Source organism: Heptranchias perlo, chromosome 7 (genome assembly GCF_035084215.1).
Source record: "Heptranchias perlo isolate sHepPer1 chromosome 7, sHepPer1.hap1, whole genome shotgun sequence".
Taxonomy (NCBI): Eukaryota; Metazoa; Chordata; class Chondrichthyes; order Hexanchiformes; family Hexanchidae; genus Heptranchias; species Heptranchias perlo.
Genome location: NC_090331.1, coordinates 66,885,024 through 66,905,629, shown reverse-complemented (window position 1 = coordinate 66,905,629; position 20,606 = coordinate 66,885,024). Strand labels below are relative to the sequence as shown.

At 42.6% G+C, this 20,606-nt stretch overlaps 1 protein-coding gene across 1 annotated transcript in view; it reads left to right on the top strand.

The window, feature by feature from the left end:
* The window catches only part of dnah7 (dynein, axonemal, heavy chain 7), a 338,773-nt gene that overhangs the window by 258,295 nt on the left and 59,872 nt on the right, over positions 1–20,606 (top strand). The window contains 4 exon segments of the mRNA XM_067987762.1: positions 4,836–5,036; positions 6,099–6,260; positions 7,717–7,902; positions 8,129–8,266. Of these exon segments, the coding sequence (XP_067843863.1) occupies positions 4,836–5,036; positions 6,099–6,260; positions 7,717–7,902; positions 8,129–8,266 (687 nt within the window).

Here is a 20,606-nt window from a genome sequence, read left to right as displayed (position 1 = left end):
TTAAAATTGTACTATTTATTTTGAATTTCCTCTCCTAATTCTTCTTACCAAAATGAATTACTTCACACTTCTCTACGTTAAATTTCATCTGCCATGTGTCTGCCCATTTCACCAGTCTGGCTACATCCTCCTGAAGTCTGTTATTATCCTCCTTACTGTTTACTACATTTCCGAGTTTCATGTCATCTGCAAACATTGAAATTATGCCCTGTATACCCAAGTCCAGGTTATTAATATATTTCAAAAAGAGTAGTGGTCCCAACACAGACTCTTGGGGGATACCACCGCACACTTCCCTCCAGTTTGAAAAACAACCGTTCACCACTACTCTCTGCTTTCTGTCCACACTGCCACTGCCCCTTTAATCCCATGGACTTCAATTTTGCTAACAAGTCTATTATGTGGTACTTTATCAAATGCCTTTTGAAAGTCCATATACACAACATCAACTGCACTGCCCTCATCAACCCTTTCCGTTACCTCATCAAAGAACTCAATCAAGTTAGTCAAACACTATTTGCCTTTAACAAATCCATGCTGACTTTCATTTATTAACCCGTATTTTTCCAAGTGCCAATTAATTTTGTCCCGGATTAATGTCTCTAAAAATTTCCCCACCATCGACATTAGGCTGACTGGCTTGTAGTTGCTGGGTTTATCCCTCTCCCCTTTTTTTGAACAGGGGTGTAACATTTACAATCCTCCAGTCTTCCGGCACCACCCCCATATTTAAGGAGGATTGGAAGATTGTGGCCAGGGCCTCCACAATTTTCACCCTTACTTCCCTCAGCAACCTAGGATGCAGCCCATCTGGACTGGGTGACTTTTCTACTTTGAGTGCTGCCAACCTTTTAAATACCTCCTCTTTATCTATTTTTATCCATCCAACTTCTCTATTACCCCCTTCTTTACTGTGACATTGGCAGCATCCTCTTCTTTAGTGAAGATGTGGAGATGCCGGTGATGGACTGGGGTTGACAATTGTAAACAATTTTACAACACCAAGTTATAGTCCAGCAATTTTATTTTAAATTCACAAGCTTTCGGAGACTTCCTCCTTCCTCAGGTAAATGTTTCCGAAAGCTTGTGAATTTAAAATAAAATTGCTGGACTATAACTTGGTGTTGTAAAATTGTTTACAATTCTTTAGTGAAGGCAGATGCAAAGTACTCATTCAGTACTTCAGCTATGCCTTCTGCCTCTACAAGAAGATTTCCTTTTTTGTTCCTAATTGGCCCCATCCTTCCTTTGACTACCTTTTTACTATTTATATGTTTATAAAAGACTTTTGGGTTCCCTTTTACATTACCTGCTAATCTATTCTCATATACTGTATCAGCCACACTTATTTCCTTTTTCAGTTCCCCCTTGTACTTTCTGTATTCAGCTTGGTAATCTACTGAATTATGAGCCTGTCATTTATCATAAGTCTCCTTTTTCTGTTTCATTTTAATCTCTGTATATTTAGTTCTCCGTGGAGCTTTAGGTTTGGATGCCCTTCCTTTCCCACTAGTCTGTACCCGAACTATTTCTTCTTTGTAGGCCTTTCGTTGCACATTTACTGTTTTACCTGCCAATCTTTGATTCCAATCCATCTGAGCCAGATCCATTTGCAACTCATTGAAATTAACCCTCCTCCAGTTAAGTATTTTCACATTTGATTGTTCCTTGTCCTTTTCCGTAATTACTCTAAACCTAATGATACTGTGATCACTGTTTCCCAAATTCTCCCCCACTGAAACATGCCCCACTTACCCCACTTCATTCCCCAGAACTAGATCCAGCACTGCTTCCTTCCTCGTTGGGTTGGAAACAAGAAAGTTCTCTTGTACACATTTCAGGAATTCCTCCCCTTCTTTGCCCTTTGCACTGTTATTTTCCCAGTCTATATTAGGATAATTGAAGTCCCCCATTCTCACTACTCTAAAATTGTTGCATTTTTCTGCAATTTGCCTGCAAATTTGCTCCTCTCCTTCACACTATTTTGTGGCCTATAGTACTCATCCAGCAGTGTAATAGCTGCTCTATTGTTCCTTAATTGTAACCAAATAGATTATGTCTTTGAACCCTCAAGTACATCATCCCGTTCTAGTGCTGTAATAGTATCTTTGATCAATACTGCCATCCCACCTTTTTTTCCTTCCCTATCTTTCTTGAATACATTGTAGCCAGGAATATTAAGTGCCCACTCTTCCCCTTGTTTGAGCCCGGTCTTCGTTAATGCCACTATTTCATAATCCCATGTGACTACTTGTACCTGTGGCTCACCAACCTTATTTACCACACTCCGTGCATTTACGCACATACACCCCAAACTCATCTTGGTCTGCCTCACATTTCCCCTCTGTCTGATCCCTCCTATTTCTGAACTACTCTTTATTCTATTATACTGTTTGTCTCTCCCAGTCCTCTGTGCACCTTGTATCTCCTCTATAATGCTTCATCCTGGTGTCCCTTCCCCTGCCAATCTTTGATTCCAATCCACCTGGGCCAAATCCCTTTTCAACTCACTGAAATTAACCCTCCTCCAGTTAAGTATTTTCACATTTGACTGTTCCTTGTCCTTTTCCGTAACTACTCTAAACCTAATGATATTTTGATCAATGTTTCCCAAATGCCCCCACACTGAAACACACCCCACTTGTCCCACTTCATTCCCCAGAACTAGATCCAGCACTGCTTTCTTCCTTGTTGGAAACCCTCCCTCTCAGCACTAGCTAACCTCCCTGTGAGGACATTGGTCCCAGCTCTATTGAGGTGCAACCCATACAGCTTGTACAGGCCCGTTCTTCCCCATAACTGGTCCCAGTGCCCCAGGAATCTGAAGCCCTCTCCTGCACCATTTCTCCAGCCTCTCTTATCTTACTGCTCCTATACTCAGTAGCATGTGGCACTGGGAGTAATCTAGAGATTACTATCTTTGAGGTCTTGCTCTTTAACTTCCTCCCTAGTTCCTGAAACTCTGTAGCACTTCAACCCTTTTCCTAGCTATGTCATATGTTCCAACATAGACCAGGACATCCAGCTGTTCCCCTTCTCCCCCCCCACCTCCCCGGCAAAATATTCTGCAACCGTTCAGTGATGTCCTTTACCCTGGCACCAAGTCGGCAACGCACCATGCAAGACTCACGTCGGCGATTGCAGAAACACCTGTCTATCCCCCCGACAATCAAATTCCCTATGACCACTGCATTTATACACTTCACTGTGCCCCCCGTGCAGTCATTTGCCCAATGGCACCGTCAATGTACTCTAAACTACACTCCCCCGAGGTGTCGCCACTCTCACCGGTATTCAGCATTGAAAAATGGTTTGAGAGTGCCACACTCCCGGAAGATTCCTGCACTGCCTGCCTCTTCCTACTCTGCCGGATGACCACTCACTTACTATCCTCCTGAACTCTCTGTAGCTGCGGGTGACCACCTCCTGGATCGTGCGCTCCAGGAAATTCTCAGCCTCCCGTATGTCCTGCAGTGACTCCAACTGCTTCTCAAGCTCAGAAACCCTGAGCTTGTATTATGTTATATGTTATTTATATATATATGGTATCCTCTACCTATTTAATTTTATCCTTTTAGATCTCATTGATTACTGATTATTTATATATTTACTTATTCACTGTTGCCCATTGGTTTAAATTACTTGGCACCTCCTTCCCCCTTTGCACTGAATTCCCACTCTCACCAAATTCCCGTTTTTAAAGTCTTCGCTCTGTTTGCAATTTATTCGATTTCACCAAGCTTTATGCCCAAGAGGTAAGCAGGTAAACTTTGTTGCCAGTGCTGATATTAGTGAAAAAGTTAAAGTATAAAATAGAGAAACATACTCTACATTTTTAGCTGTTTTTTTTTAAGTTGTTAAATAATACACGTAATAGTGTGTCCTGTACTGAGATTATGCCCCAATTTTTCCTTTAAGTTCCCTCTACTGTATCCCAACAATGTCCCTTGACCAGAGTTTCAGAAGTCCAGCCCTGCTACACCAGTATGAATTCTTTCATTCCAACACCTCCATCCTTGTAGTTCCTTTGATTGAGGTTGCCAATTTAGGGAAATTTGTACAGAATTTGGACAGTTTTGTGCTGTGGACTGTTATCAATGAAATTAATTGAATTTGCTATTCATATAGCTATCAAAGAGAGGTGAGTTTCAGCCCATCATTTTGTGTTGAATTTGAATTCAAGTCTCACAGATGAAAGTACATTGTTCTCATCCACTGTGACATATTGTCCCTGCTCAGGCTCTGTTTTTGCTTCAGTGATGTGCAGTAATCGATAATTCCAGGTCTTGGCTCTATCCCAATGCTCCTTACAAACTTTACAATGAAGCCATTTCATTTTTCGATATAGTGCTACCGATTGCCTCATGCTGTGTTGGTACATATAATATTGTTCCAGGCTTAAATTTGTTCATCCGTACTACAGCTATGCCATTTGAAACAAATGAAAAATATACAGCTTGGGAAGATAGTCACACAGTACACAAAAATATTGGAAAATGCGCAGTAGAAACAATAGGCACTACAATTATGACATTTTGATCAAAGTATTCAGATTGCCTTCACTGCTGCTACCAGGAATTCATATACAGAAATGTTCAAGTATTGTAAGTTGTAAATATTAACATTAAGAAAATTGGCATTATCCCGGTACATTACAATTTTGTTACTTACTTATGGCTCGTTTGTGTGGGGGTCACTGCAAGTTAAATGGGAAGAAAAATTTACCGTGATAGGATGTTTTATATAAGGCAGTAAAGTTTATATTTAATGTGGCTCCTCTTTTTTTCTTTTTTCCTTAGAGCTAATATTGTTTCATCTGTGGCATTATATTGCAGGAACTGAATCCAGAGACTACACATCCTGACTTCAGACTTTGGCTTACAAGCTATCCTTCTCCAAATTTCCCAGTTTCCGTTCTACAGAATGGTGTGAAAATGACAAATGAAGCACCAAAGGGTCTTCGACCTAATATTATCCGATCCTATCTTATGGATCCCATTTCTGATGCAGAGTTCTTCGGTAGTTGCAAGAAGCCTGTTAGTATCGTTTTAATTGCAAATCGTTCCGGATTAACAAATTGTTTTGAGGACTTGATGCAAAGATAGATGACAGGAACATTACACTTCCTCTAACCTTAATTTAAAGATCATAAATTAATATTAAGAAAAGAGAATATTTGCGAGAACATTTTGTGCGTTTGCAATTCTGCTTCTTCCTATAATATTTACTTTTACTTAATATGACAACAATCTTCTGATAAGAAATAACTGAAATTATGGGAAATAGAAGGCTAATACAATTTTTTTGTACTGTGTATTGTAACCTGTGTATTGTAAAATTTCACCGTAATCAGTTAACAACAGGTTTTCCTAGTTTGTTAATTGATGTAATAATGTGATGCTTTAAGAATCTTCTTTTTGCAGTAGTTGATATTGCTGAAATTCTGTGCACTGACAGTAAATGGACATTACTGTGTATGACGAACTGTAGAACACATTTATCTAGCTAGAGTATTATGATCAGTGGTCATATATGTGACTTCAGACAACCACATTTCTATTTATTATATGACACATCCATTGCAATTTTAATCCCCTGAAAATTATATTGTTACAATCTTTTTATAGGTGTTACAGAATTCCAAAAATAATAAACACTTAGAGATATTTTTAAATCTAGGATATATATGGATTCTGATTTTAAGAATTAAATGTGTAATTAACATTTTATTTGGGGCTGGACCCAGCATTTTGATTTCTAGTTCTATATGCACACTGGATGTGAAGAAAATCTGAAAATAGACAACTTGTTCTTTTTAAATTTGTTGACATTATCAACGAATCTAAAGACAACTTAAAATAACCGAACAAAATAATTGATAGTGATGCAGTAATCATTTATCGCAATTCCATTTTAAAAATGCTGGCATATATTGAGAGGAAACATTTGTAGTATTCACAGTAATTCTGCTTGAAAATATATTTAAAAATTTGGTCAAAATATGTATAAAATTTGTTTCTGTTGGGGCACATTAGGTTCTGAGCTGTCTTGAATGTACATAGTGACTGGGATGGATGCTGTATTTTTTTTTCTGACAGAATGAATTTAAAAAGCTCCTGTATGGTCTATGCTTCTTCCATGCACTGGTTCAGGAAAGACGGAAATTTGGACCACTGGGATGGAATATCCCCTATGAGTTTAATGAAACTGACCTGCGGATAAGTGTACAACAGCTCCACATGTTCCTTAACCAGTATGAGGTAAGCCATTCCAACGGTAGCAGCAGAGCCATCTGCTGTCAGACTTTCATCAATGACACTTTTAGACTTCCAGGAGGCATGTGAAAGCTTCTCATGGAGTTTTTTCGCCCTCCAATTTTACCCCTCCTCAATGAGGCCTGTACTCAAAACCTCCCCACAGCCTTACAACAACTTAGCAAAGTGGCACTCTGCTGATACATAGCTACATTTTGCTGCTTCATTATGCTGGAACGTGCTCTTCAAATATTCTACACCATAGTACCACCAAGGGGAAAGCAAGAGTTTATTGTCTATTATTTTTCCAATGAGTTAAATTCCAAGGGCTGTCTCGTGTTTCTGTGCCTCCAAAGTACAAACATTGCACAACTGAATGCTTCTATATGTAAAGACCAGTGTTTAATTCATTGGGAAATAATTTAAATGAACAATGGTGCACAATTTTTTTATTCAAAGCTAGTTACCTTCCATTGAGAGCATTCATTCTCTTTTACCATTTTCTTCTTTAGTTATAAAGCAACTGGTATAAAGCTGAATTGTTGTGAGACTACCTTAGAATCATAGAATCATAGAATCTTACAGCACAGAAGGAGGCCATTCAGCCCACCGTGCCTGTGCTGGCTCTTTGAAAATAATTTTTCCAGGTATTCCTAGCCCTACCCTAATATGTCAAGAGAAAAAGATTAGTGAAGACAAATGTAGGTCCCTTACAGTCAGAAACGGGGAAATTATAATGGGAAACAAAGAAATGGCAGAACAATTAAACACATACTTTGGTTCTGTCTTCACAAAGGAGGACACAAATAACCTCCCGGAAATGTTAGGGAACCAAGGGTCTAGTGAGAGGGAGGAACTGAAGGAAATCAGTATTAGTAAAAAAATAGTGCTAGGGAAATTAATGGGGCTAAAGGCTGACAAATCCTCAGGGCCTGGTAATCTACATCCCATAAAGGAAGTGGCCCTGGAAATAGTGGATGCATTGGTGGTCATCTTCCAAAATTCTATAGACTCTGGAATAGTTCCTACAGATTGGAGGGTGGCAAATGTAACCCCACTATTTAAAAAAGGAGGGAGAGAAAAAACAGGGAACTACAGACCAATTAGCCTAACATCATTTTGAATGGCAGAGCAGGCCTGAAGGGCTGAATGGCCTACTCTTGCTCCTATTTTCTATGTTTCTATGACTCAAAATGCCAAGCTCACCTTGCATCTCTACAATGTACAATCCATTTTGCAGTGATACAAAATGTGTGGTATAGCTACATTATTGATTTTCATGGGCTATTGTGGTAGGTACTCCCTCAATCTGTAAGGTTTTCCACAGTGATTAGTATTAGCTCAGGAACGAAAGGAAAAAATATGCGATTGAAAAGGAAAGATGTTAAAAATCATCTAATGTTGGCTCATCATGATCAGTTTTCTTTCAGTTGATCTCAACTACATATGTCCATTTATTCAGGAGGTGCCCCTTGATGCTTTACGATACATGACCTGTGAATGCAACTATGGTGGTAGGGTGACTGATGACTGGGACCGGCGCACACTCCGCTCAATTCTTAATAAATTCTACAACAAAGAAATTACATCAAATGATGCCTACTTTTTTGACATGAGTGGCATTTATTATGCACCACCAGCAGGAGATGTAAGAAAGATCTTATTCTTGATGTATATAATGTGCTAAAATATTGATATAAAAACAGATTACACAAAAAAATTTAAATCTGTTGGCTGCTTTCCCTAGACAGCATTTAGAAGAATATTTTGAATCGTTAGTTTCCAAGATCACGGACAGTAGAAACAACATAAGTTGCACTGAAAATGCAAGTACACCATGTAATTATCTGCTAAATCTGTTAATCTCCTTACAGTACATCAGCTACATTAACTATACTAGGACCCTTCCTTTGAACCCGACTCCAGAAATCTTTGGGATGCATGCTAATGCAGATATCACTAAGGATCAGTCAGAGACCCAGAACCTGTTTGACAGCATCCTACTTACTCAGGTAGATCAAAATGCATGCTACAGTTTGAATAAAATGGGATACAATGTTTGACTTAAAGAATGTGTTGGTCTGAGCAGAGGATGAAAATTGGAATAATATTTTTGTTTTTCAGTCTTGTAACTCCCTATCTAGATGAACTCCAGTATGTATAAAAAATGATTTTAGACATGTATGATTTGAGCATACAAGAGCTCATTATCGTTTTAAAACATAGCAATTATATAATGTAAAAATTGTTTTGTGCCACGTTAGTGTGAAATCATATTAAGAGGCAAAAGAAAATATTTGGATTTTTAGAAATGCTGGGGTTGATTTTAACTTGTCTAAATTGACGTCAATGTGACGTCCTCAAAATGGGGTTGGTAGGCTTACTGCCGCGTTGACACCAACAATCAGCCAGCTGCCACTTCAGAGGGGTCTACTGCTGCGTTGGCAAAGTGCCTGCCTGTGATAGGCCCCTTTTAATACGCATATAATAATAACAATCCTATGCCTTACATAGGACCCTGATTGCCATTTTAGGAAAGAACTAGCCAGAGTGTGTGCCATGCACTCTCCGACCAGTTTCACTGGTGATAGAGCCGAAGAGGCCCAGGAAAGGTAATTTTTCAATTATTTTTATGGGGCCCAGGGGAGCTCCTCCAGGACCCACAAAAATAATTGCAATCGCTGCCAGCCAGGGTTTTCCTGTCCCCCCACGATTGCGACACTCACCCTGGACTTACCTTGCTGCTGGCTGCCTGATATTGGGTCTTCCTGAATCCGGCAAGCTATATCAGGACTTCCATGTGGTGCCTGCGGCTTGCTGGTTCCATTTAAGCGAGGCCCAGGAATCAAAATTGCTCCGGCCTCTTCATCCCCAGAATGAGCAGGCTGCCGCCGTGATCCGCTAGTTGGCCCCCCAAAAATTAAAATTGACCCCACTATTTTCAACACAATGTTCAGATGTGAGGATCTATTGTTCTAATTTTATTTTGGAGAAGTACTTTTCACAGGCTGATATAGATGTATGTTTAACTTGGCTGGTTGCTTCGTATAGGGTCACGGATTTTACCTAATTTTTCAAGGAGCTTTAACAGTTATGTGCTACAGTATACAGTCTTGTTGTTCAGGCAAATCCAGTTTTTTCATAACTTCCTAGAGGTTCTAATCTGGTTTTGGTGTTTACAGCTTGTACTAAATGTGCAGCATTGCAGGAAATACCGGAGAGGATAGCAAACCTTGTATTTCACCAAAAAATAAGAACAAACTAGCTAAGAATGAGACACCATGGATAAATAAAGAGATGAGGATAAAATTAAATCTAAAGAAAAAGTGATACGCAAAGTACATAAACAATAAAGGAGAGGATAACAAAATATGAGTTTAGGAAAGTGGTAAAAAGACAATTAGGAAGGCAAAGAGGAAATATGAAATGAAAATAATAAACAAACATTAAAAAAAAGTAATGTATTCTATAGGCACATAAATAACAAAATGAGAATTAAGAAAGGGATAGTGCCACTAAGGGATGAGCAAGTTAAACTCACAGAAGATGATACTGAAGTGGCAGGAATACTGAATACTTTGCCTCATTTTTTAACTGAAGAGGCTAACAAAGAGGAACCAACACTAGTAGAAGAAGTCAAGGGATATTACAATAGTTAAGAGAGAAAGGAAGGATATATTAGACAATCCAGTCAAACTTAAGGAGGACAAGACCCTGTGTCCAGATGGATTGTACCCACAGATACTCAAACTAACTAGGGAGGAGATAGCAGAGGGACAATTAAACATATATATAAATTCAATAGAAAAAGGAATAGTACCAAAGGACTGGCGGACAGCAAATGTAATTCCTATTTTCAAAAAAGGAGATAGAACTAATCCAGGAAACTATAGACCAGTTAGCTTAACGTCAGTGGTAAAGATACTAGAATCATTGTTAAAAGTTGAGATAAGAAAACATCCAGGGACGGAAAATATGGGGATAATTTTAGCCTAACCCACCACGCGGGAAACTCATACAATGGGATCATCTGCCCGTTTTACACCATGACTAATTTTACTTTCCATTGAATTCAATGAAGAGTTAAATCAAATGGGCTGTAAAATGAGCGACCGATCCGATCCTGTCAGTTTCCTGCCGGGCGGATTAGGCTAAAGTTAACCTATAGTCAGCATAGATTTCTAAAAGAAAGGTCCTGTTCATCCAACCAACCATCCGGGAGCGACAGCAAGGAGGCTCTGCAGATTTTAACAGTTGGGCCTCTTACCAACTTCCCGACCAAAAGGACTGGGAAGTCAGTGGGAAGCAGCTGCCCGGCAGTTAAATTATGCTGCTCGGAGACTGCCACAGGGCACCTGTGGGAACGGTCCCCGCCACAATGTAATTGGCTGCGAGAGGAATCCCAGTCAGGGGAGGGGGATGAACTCCGGGGCAGGGGAGGCCCAAGGTTTTCTTGTGGGGCCTGGAAAGTCACCTTGCTCCTTCTCGCCCAGAAGGAAACAAAACGTTTTTTAAAAAACTTACTTTGCTGGGCCTCGTCTGGCCCTAACTCCTGTTCCCAGCAGGTTTGGCCTGGCAGGGAAGCCACCACTGATCCTCCATTCCGGCCACAAGTAAAATAGCAGATTGGGCTCCGATGATGTTATCAAAGCCCTATCTGGATATTTATGCAGGTCCCCGCCAGCTTGGGGTGGGTGTCCTTGCCACCCTAAAATTCCAGTCAGTCAGATCGGGGCGGGAATGGAGTGGGTAAGCCCCCTGCTCCATTTTAACTGTCCCCCCTGCCCAGCTTCTGTGGGTCAGTGGGTTAAAATTCCCCCACTGTATCCATCTCCTAAGCTGAATTTGACTTTGGTTGCAATGATCCACCATTGCGTATTACTGTAAAACTGATGTTAGCTTTTTATTCATACCGGGACAGTTTCCATTTTCATAGTTTTTTGAAGCATTCTATGCAGCAATAATTCCGCCATTTACATGACACTGCTACATGTCAATCAGTGTACCTAAAAATGTAATATTTCATGATTACCCACCTTTTTTATTTATGTGTATCAGTGTTTAATTAGAGTATGTTTAGCTTTTTGGATTCTTTGCCAGTATTGCAATATAAATTGGCATAGGTCAGTACATACATTGATAAGATACTGACACATTGCATTGTAAAGTTCACTACTGGCAACAATAAAATTAAAGCACTTTCCATTTAAGATCCTTCACCATCGTGTAACCCCAATCGATCTGTCTCATGCCTTGAAGAATATGTTGCAATATAAGGTAGATTTTCTGATTCCTCACCCACCTCGCATGGTTCAACCATGCATCAGAATAATGCGCGCTCACTACCTGTGATTTTCCAATGCAAGCTTTGCAAAGGGCAAGAACTCAGAAAATCTATGCTTATATGTCAAAGTTAAATTAAATTATCCACCCACCTTGACCCACTGCACATGAACGTTTCGTCAACATAAATTGCTAATATTCAAATAGAGGCAACTTTGATGAATAGCTGTGTAATGCAAATACGTTGATAGTTATTTACAGAATGTCATTATACATCAACATTTTCATGATCAAAATATTAGTGGTGTATGTTGAAGAAGTGTCAACCTATAATAATTCTGTTCTTGGGTAGATAATTTATGAATACATTGACATCAGAAGATCATAAGCATTGGCTGGACTGCCACTGAAGCCTTGAGTAAACCTATTTGTCACTTTGCAGGGGAATGATTATCTAACTTGAGATATGGCAATCTTTCAACTTTATTGGTAGTTTGTTGGAAGGACCTTAACTATCAGACATAACTGCTTATTCTCTATGGCAGCAGTTTCACTTTATGGCTTGTTAGCTAGTCATAACAAGAAATCATTTTACAATGTATGGTATATACTTTTTAAATAGTGAGCCATTTACAAAACTGAAATAGGCAAATTAGAATTTTTTGTGCAATAAATATGGACCAAGTATATTGTACAAAACTGTATTTGTACCAGGATTATTCTTGTTTGGTTCTAATTGTTTATTTTCCAATTTTTAAAGAGGTTCTGGTAGTATACCTCCCTGAAGCCTCCTTCTGTGATGTATCATTCTATGATTCTATGATGTAAAATGATGTAATCTGCTACATTTAAAAATCTATGATTTTCATATTTTCAGCTTTCCTCACCTTCACTATTCATTCAGCAGGCAAGAATCAGGTAATCTGTTCTCTGTACCACTCTAACCACTTTCCAGGGGTTGTGTGTGAACAATTCCGAATGACTGATCTGTTCAATTTTCAATTTTCCTCACCTCATTCATGGCCATTTGATTGAATTTTAGAGATATACCCATCTGTTGGATTCACAGAAGGCTGTATCTTTATATCAATATCTTTATTAAATGTCGTCATTGTAGCACTATTTCCATCAAACCCAAAAGGCAAGTAACATTTGTTTCAGATAATTTAATTTGGTAAAAACTCCTCTCAATTGAACCAGGTGAGTTTGAGTGTTATAAAATTTAAGGCAAATGCTCAATAATTTACATGAATGAACCAACTTTATTTCTAAACATTGCTTGCATCTTTCTCTTGCTCGATACTCTTGTGGATTTTTTTTTTGTTTACACATTTCTTCTTTATTAGAATTACTTCCTGAAAACAAATTAGACCTGCTTTTCTGTTGGTCTGTTCTTACAGTTGTAATAAGGAACTTTAGATAAATTAATGGGGAGCCTTTTATGTTTTGCAATCAGAATTGTCAAACATTTTAGAAATGGCACTCAAAGAATTCAATGAAGTATTTTTGGTGCTTAATAAATAGTGTAAGTCCCAGCCTATAGATATGAAATACAGTAGAATATTAGAATAATGGCCCCGATATTACCAGGGAGGCGGGTTGGCAGCGGGGGGGGGGGGGGGGCGTGGGTAACCTGCCCAGTAAAATCGGTGGGTTTTCCACGCGATCGTGGGTAAATTGAAGCCATTTACCTTGGCTTCCGGGTTTCCCGTTGGAAACCTGCGCAGCGGGCGGACTGCGCACCGGCATCACAGGCTGTCAGCTGGAGGAGCCCTGTTTAAAGGGGCAGTCCTCCAATGCTGCTCCTGCAGCAAACAACCAAAAGAGCAGGATGGAGCAGCCCAGGGGAAAGGCTGCTCCCTGGTTTAATGATGCCTCACTCCAGGTCTTACTGGATGGGGTGAGGAGGAGGAGAGACATATTCTACCCGGCGGACGGGAGGAAGTGGCCTACCTCTGCCACCAAGAAGGAGTGGCTTGAGGTGGCAGAGGAGGTCAGCAGCAGCAGCAACCTATCCCGCAGCTGAATCCAGTGCAGGAAGCATTTCAATGACCTGACTAGGTCAGCCAAAGTGAGTACACTTACTCATTCTCCTACACTCAGTCTTCCACATCACCGCCCCCGCGCCACAACTCCTTCTGCACTGCCAACACTACTCTATCACATCACTCCTCACACCCAGTCAAAGCTCATCCTCAACTTACCTGCACTTACTCACCTCCCCAATACTCATCCTACCACTACCACTCAACCCTTTCCTCATACAATGTCATGGCACTGTCTCATACTCATCTTCTGATGCATCTCTTTCATGGTCAGCCTCACCCAAAACCAATGCATTCAGCAGTTGGCCACGTCCATGTAGACCACGGAGGGGCAGGACTGGGACAGCCATAGCATTAGGGGCTTGGATGGAGAGAAATTTGTTGAGTGTATTCAGGAGGAATTTCTCATTCAGTATGTGGATGGCCCGACTAGAGAGGGGGCAAAACTTGACCTCCTCTTGGGAAATAAGGAAGGGCAGGTGACAGAAGTGTTAGTGAGGGATCACTTTGGGACCAGTGATCATAATTCCATTAGTTTTAAGATAGCTATGGAGAATGATAGGTCTGGCCCAAAAGTTAAAATTCTAAATTGTGGAAAGGCCAATTTTGATGGTATTAGACAGGAACTTTCAGAAGTTGATTGGGAGAGTCTGTTGGCAGGCAAAGGGACGTCTGGTGGTAAGTGGGAGGCTTTCAAAAGTGCGTTAACCAGGGTTCAGGGTAAGCACATTCCTTATAAAGTGAAGGGCAAGGCTGGTAGAAGTAGGGAACCTTGGATGACTCGGGAGATTGAGGCCCTAGTCAAAAAGAAGAAGGAGGCATATGACATGCATAGGCAGCTGGGATCAAGTGGATCCCTTGAAGAGTATAGAGATTGTCGGAGTAGAGTTAAGAGAGAAATCAGGAGGGCAAAAAGGGGACATGAGATTGCTTTGGCAGATAAGGCAAAGGAGAATCCAAAGAGCTTCTACAAATACATAAAGGGCAAAAGAGTAACTAGGGAGAGAGTAGGGCCTCTTAAGGATCAACAAGGTCAGCTATGTGCGGAACCACAAGAGATGGGTGAGATCCTAAATGAATATTTCACATCGGTATTTACGGTTGAGAAAGGCATGGATGTTAGGGAACTTGGGGAAATAAATAGTGATGTCTTGAGGAGTGTACATATTACAGAGAGGGAGGTGCTGGAAGTCTTAACGCGCATCAAGGTAGATAAATCTCCTGGACCTGATGAAATGTATCCCAGGACGTTATGGGAGGTTAGGGAGGAAATTGTGGGTCCCCTAGCAGAGATATTTGAATCATCGACAGCTACAGGTGAGGTGCCTGAAGATTGGAGGGTAGCAAATGTTGTGCCTTTGTTTAAGAAGGGCGGCAGGGAAAATCCTGGGAACTACAGACCGGTGAGCCTGACATCTGTAGTGGGTAAGTTGTTAGAGGGTATTCTGAGGGACAGGATCTACAGGCATTTGGAGAGGCAGGGACTGATTAGGAACAGTCAGCATGGTTTTGTGAGAGGAAAATCATGTCTCACAAATTTGATTGAGTTTTTTGAAGGGGTAACCAAGAAGATAGATGAGGGCTGTGCAGTAGACGTGGTCTACATGGACTTTAGCAAAGCCTTTGACAAGGTACCGCATGGTAGGTTGTTACGTAAGGTTAAATCTCACGGGATCCAAGGTGAGGTAGCCAATTGGATACAAAATTGGCTTGACGACAGAAGACAGAGGGTGGTTGTAGAGGGTTGTTTTCCAAACTGGAGTCCTGTGACCAGCGGTGTGCCTCAGGGATCGGTGCTGGGTCTGCTGTTATTTGTTATTTATATTAATGATTTGGATGAGAATTTAGGAGGCATGGTTAGTAAGTTTGCAGATGACACGAAGATTGGTGGACAGTGAAGAAGGTTATCTAGGATTGCAACGGGATCTTGATAAATTGGGCCAGTGGGCCGATGAATGGCAGATGGAGTTTAATTTAGATAAATGTGAGGTGATGCATTTTGGTAGATCGAATCGGGCCAGGACCTACTCCGTTAATGGTAGGGCGTTGGGGAGAGTTATAGAACAAAGAGATCTAGGAGTACAGGTTCATAGCTCCTTGAAAGTGGAGTCACAGGTGGATAGGGTGGTGAAGAAGGCATTCGGCATGCTTGGTTTCATTGGTCAGAACATTGAATACAGGAGTTGGGATGTCTTGTTGAAGTTGTACAAGACATTAGTAAGGCCACACTTGGAATACTGTGTACAGTTCTGGTCACCCTATTATAGAAAGGATATTATTAAACTAGAAAGAGTGCAGAAAAGATTTACTAGGATGCTACCGGGACTTGATGGTTTGACTTATAGGGAGAGGTTGGATAGACTGAGACTTTTTTCCCTGGAGAGTAGGTGGTTAAGGGGTGATCTTATAGAAGTCTATAAAATAATGAGGGGCATAGATAAGGTCGATAGTCAAAATCTTTTCCCAAAGGTAGGGGAGTCTATAATGAGGGGACATAGATTTAAGGTGAGAGGGGAGAGATACAAAAGGGTCCAGAGGGGCAATTTTTTCACTCAAAGGGTGGTGAGTGTCTGGAACGAGCTGCCAGAGGCAGTAGTAGAGGCGGGTACAATTTTGTCTTTTAAAAAGCATTTGGACAGTTACATGGGTAAGATGGGTATAGAGGGATATGGGCCAAGTGCAGGCAATTGGGACTAGCTTAGTGGTATAAACTGGGCGACATGGACATGTTGGGCCGAAGGGCCTGTTTCCATGTTGTAAACTTCTATGATTCTATGATTCTATGAAAAAATCCATGCTGGCCTACCCTAATCAATCCACCCTCGTCCAATTGACTGTTAATTCTGTCCCGGAATATTGTTTCTAAAAGTTTCCCCACCACTGAGGTTAAACTGACTGGCCTATAGTTGCTGGGTTTATCCTTACATCCTTTTTTGAACAAGGATGTAACATTTGCAATTCTCCAGTCCTCTGGCACCACCCCCGTATCTACGGATGTTTGGAAGATCATGGCCAGTAATTTCCACCCTTACTTCCCTCAGCAACATCGGATGTATCCCATCCAGTCTAGGTGACTTAATCTACTTTAAGTACAGCTAGTCTTTCTCGTACCTTTTTATCAATTTTTCGCCCATTCAGTATCTCAACTATATCTTCCTTTACTGAGACTCTGGCAGCATCTTCTTCCTTGGTAAAGACAGATGCAAAGTAATCATTTAGTACCTCGGCCATCCCCTCTGCCTCCATGATTAGATCTCCTTTATGGTTCCTAATCGGCCCCACCCTTCCTCTTACTACCTGTTTACTGTTTACATGTCTGTTGAAGACTTTTGAATTGACTTTTATGTTGGCTGCCAGTCTATTCTCAAACTCTCTCTTTGCCCCTCTTATTTCCTTTTGTGATGGAGTATGCTTCACAGGGCAGTATGTGAGGGTGGGGGGGTGATGTGCTCCACAGAATGCAGGTGAATCAGTAAGTGTACTCAATTTTGCTGACCAGGTTAGGCCATTGAAGTGCTTCCGACACTGCACCCGAGTGTAGGAGATGTTGCCGTGCTGGTCACCTCCTCTGCCACCTCTAGCCAGGCCCTCTTGGTGGCAGAGGCAGGGTGCTTCCTCCTGTCGTCCGGGTATATTATTTCCCTTCTCCTCCTCACCCCGGCCAATGGCACTTCAAGTGAGGAGTCACTAAATTTGGGGGCAGGCTTGCTCCTATGATGCTCCATTATTTGCAAATCCTCCTTTCTCCAACAAAAGTCATTGCATCAATGGCCCTTTAAATACTCCAGCTGACAGCAGGTCATGCGGGTGCGTAGTCCGCCCGCTGCGCAGCTTTCAGTGGGCAAACCCGGAAACAATTTAAGGGCCATCAATTAGGTTCCAATTGCGTGGGGAAAGGCAGGGATTTATTTTTCGGGTTTCCCACGCGCCCATTGACCCCTCCCACTGACATCCCGCCAGCATATTAAAATCCTGGCCAAGAGATTTAAAACAGAAAGCAGGAGACATTTTTTTCACATAGAGGGTTGTGAGGCTGAGGAATGCATTACCGGAGCAGAGACCATGGGCACGATTTTAAAACAAAAGTGTAGGTGCTTTGGAGGCGACGGGGCAACGAAAATAGCGTTTCCCAGGAAGGGTCAGAAATCCGGGCTCCAACAGCCTAAGCAAGCGTACGACCCAGAGTCATCTGGGTGCGTGGGCTGTTCCCGAAACCGGAAGTCCCGCTGGCAATTAAAGCCGGCAGGATGATATTTAAAGCAGCAATTGAACTATTTAACCTAGTTTAAAAATCCAAAAATGCAATTCGCTATGAAGGCAAGCGATTTCAAAGCTGCCTCAACGTGTTTCCCGTGCTGTGTGAAACACGCCATGGGAAACGAGTCGTGTTTCAGCTGGCAGCCATTTGGACATTTAAATCCCTGTTTGACAGGTGGGGATAAAAGGTGAGTTACTGCAGCAGGGCACTCAGTTCTCTCAGACAAACTTTTGGCTGGGAGATCTTTGTGTTTCGACTGAAAATTCTTGGTTTCCATTCAGAATTGTTCTGTTTGCACATATTTACCAACTTTTCGAACCCCCTCAAACTGACACCTCCAGGATGGGGGTTGCGATGGCTGCATTCACCACTACATCCGAGGAGGAGGAACATCACCATCCTCACCAGGCACGGCGTGCACTTCTGCCACTTGTAGCTCTCCAACACAGTGCTGCACCACAGGCACCTGCACAAGAGCACAGAGGAGAACAACAGAGGGAGCGACGTCGCAGGAGGCACGACCCCCATCGGAGGGTCTACAGACTGAGGCTCAGCTCCCTGGACCTCTCTGAGGAGCAGTGCATACGGAGGTTGAGAGTGAGTCGTCAGGTGGTCGCAGACATCTGCAGCCTCCTTCGTGCCGAGCTGCTCCCAGTTGGGCCTGGCAGCATCTCATTGCCCATCGCTGTTAAAGTGACCACTGCTCTCAACTTCTTCGTCTCCAGATCATTCCAGGGTGTCATCGGTGAGATCGCCGGGGTCTCTCAGTCGTCTGCACACAAGTCAGGCAGGTCACCGACGGCTTATTTCGCAGAGCTTTTCAGTACATCAACTTCCCCATGGACGACCTCAGCCAGACAAAGAGGGCACTGGGGTACAGGATGCAATTGATTGCACGCATATGGCAATTCGAACACCTCCACATGAGCCAGGACTGTTCATCAACAGAAAGGGGTATCACTCCATCAACACTCAGCTCATTTGTGACCACCGCAAACGATTTCTTCACGTGTGCGCCAGATTCCCTGGCAGCTGCCATGATTCGTTCATTCTGAGGGAATCCAACATCCCGGGCCTCTTCCACGCACCGAACACCCTTAAGGGCTGACTCCTTCTGGACAAGGGATACTCCCTGCACAAGTGGCTGATGACACCTCTGAGGAACCCCATCAGTGATACAACAAAAGCCACATCGCCACCAGGTCTGTAATTGAACATGTGATAGGACTGCTGAAGATGCAATTTCGGTGCCTGGATCGGTCTGGGGGAGCGCTTCAATACCCACCATCGAGAGTGGGTCTAATTATAGTAATGTGTTGTGTCCTGCACAACATGGCACAACAGAGAGGGGTACCAGTTGACTCGTCCCCATGCCCTCATCCAGCATCCACATCTGCAATCAACATTGAGGAGGAGCAGGAGGAGCAGCAGGAGGAGAAGGAGGAGAAGGAGGAGGATGAAACCATGGGCAGAACAACGGCTCACCTGGCTGCTCGTGAGGCCAGGAAGTCACTCATGTATGAACGGTTCTCGTAAGATCAGAAAGTGAGAAGTGTCCAGTCCTTACACCACCTGGAACGAGCAGTGCCAACACCAGCGCCCCTCCCCACCCCATGCCGCTGCACGAAACAGTCCTGCAACTACACGTACACCCACTGTAAAGTGATCCACTGGGTGGCATCAAGTCTCGCCGTTCATGGTGAAGCACATGAAAGGGCACTATCACAAAAGCCAGTCAAGAATGGGCAAGACGTGGCAGTAGTGGTGAGAATGATAACATTTAATGTGACTTCAACAAAAAATAAATATAAATGAAAAACATGATAGTCTGTCAGACACCCTTGTGCATACCCTTCGTGATCACAAATCCTTAGCCTTTCTCTTCCTACCGCTTCTACATGGTGCATCCCTGTGGCTGCAGCAAGTTGCTTATGTCCATGGCTGGACTGCTTCGATGCTTTCAGCCTATGCCCTCTGGGTTTTGCTGCCCATGGGAGCCCACCAGCACCTGTGCAGGGGCAGACTCGACCACCTGGAGAGGAGGCAGCATTGCGGGTACTGGTTGAGACGGGAGCAACGGGTGAGACATGGGAGCGCTTTGAGTGGCATCTCCACTAACATGTCCCTTTCGCCATCATCCCTCTCCTGGACCAGGCCCACATCACTCCTACCACCCTGCTGGAGAACAGTTTGGAGGACATGTATGATGCCTTGGAAGCCCAGTTGTAAAGATCCTGTTTAAGGCGGCAGAATGTTGTTCATCGTGAGTCCGAATGGCCATTGTCAGGGCCTGAATGGATTCATTTGTGAGCCGTGCTTGAAGCTCAATGTAGGCTAGCCTTCTCTCCATTGCAGTCATTCCTGCACTTACCTGCGACACTATCTCAGACATTTCCACAGTTACCTGCAACACTATCTCAGACATTTCAGCAGTTACGTGCGACACTATCTCAGACAGTTCCTCACGTCCCTGTGACACAATCTCAGAGATTCCCTCACGTACCTGTGCCACCATTCCACGAATGCAGGAGTTGGACTCTTCCATTCTCTGCACTATTGTGGAGAGTGTGCATGGCACCTGTTCCAGTACTTCGCATATGTGCTACTGTCCCTCGATCATTCCCCTTTTAAAGGATGGCCCCCAGGGTTCAGCATCTGCGTCCAGCTGAGCAGAGGCTGGAAAGGAATGCGCCCACCGACGCGGACTCTCCACAGCTGCCCCTGTCACCAGTGTCTGCTCGTGCTTATTTGTGTGTGGTGACTCAT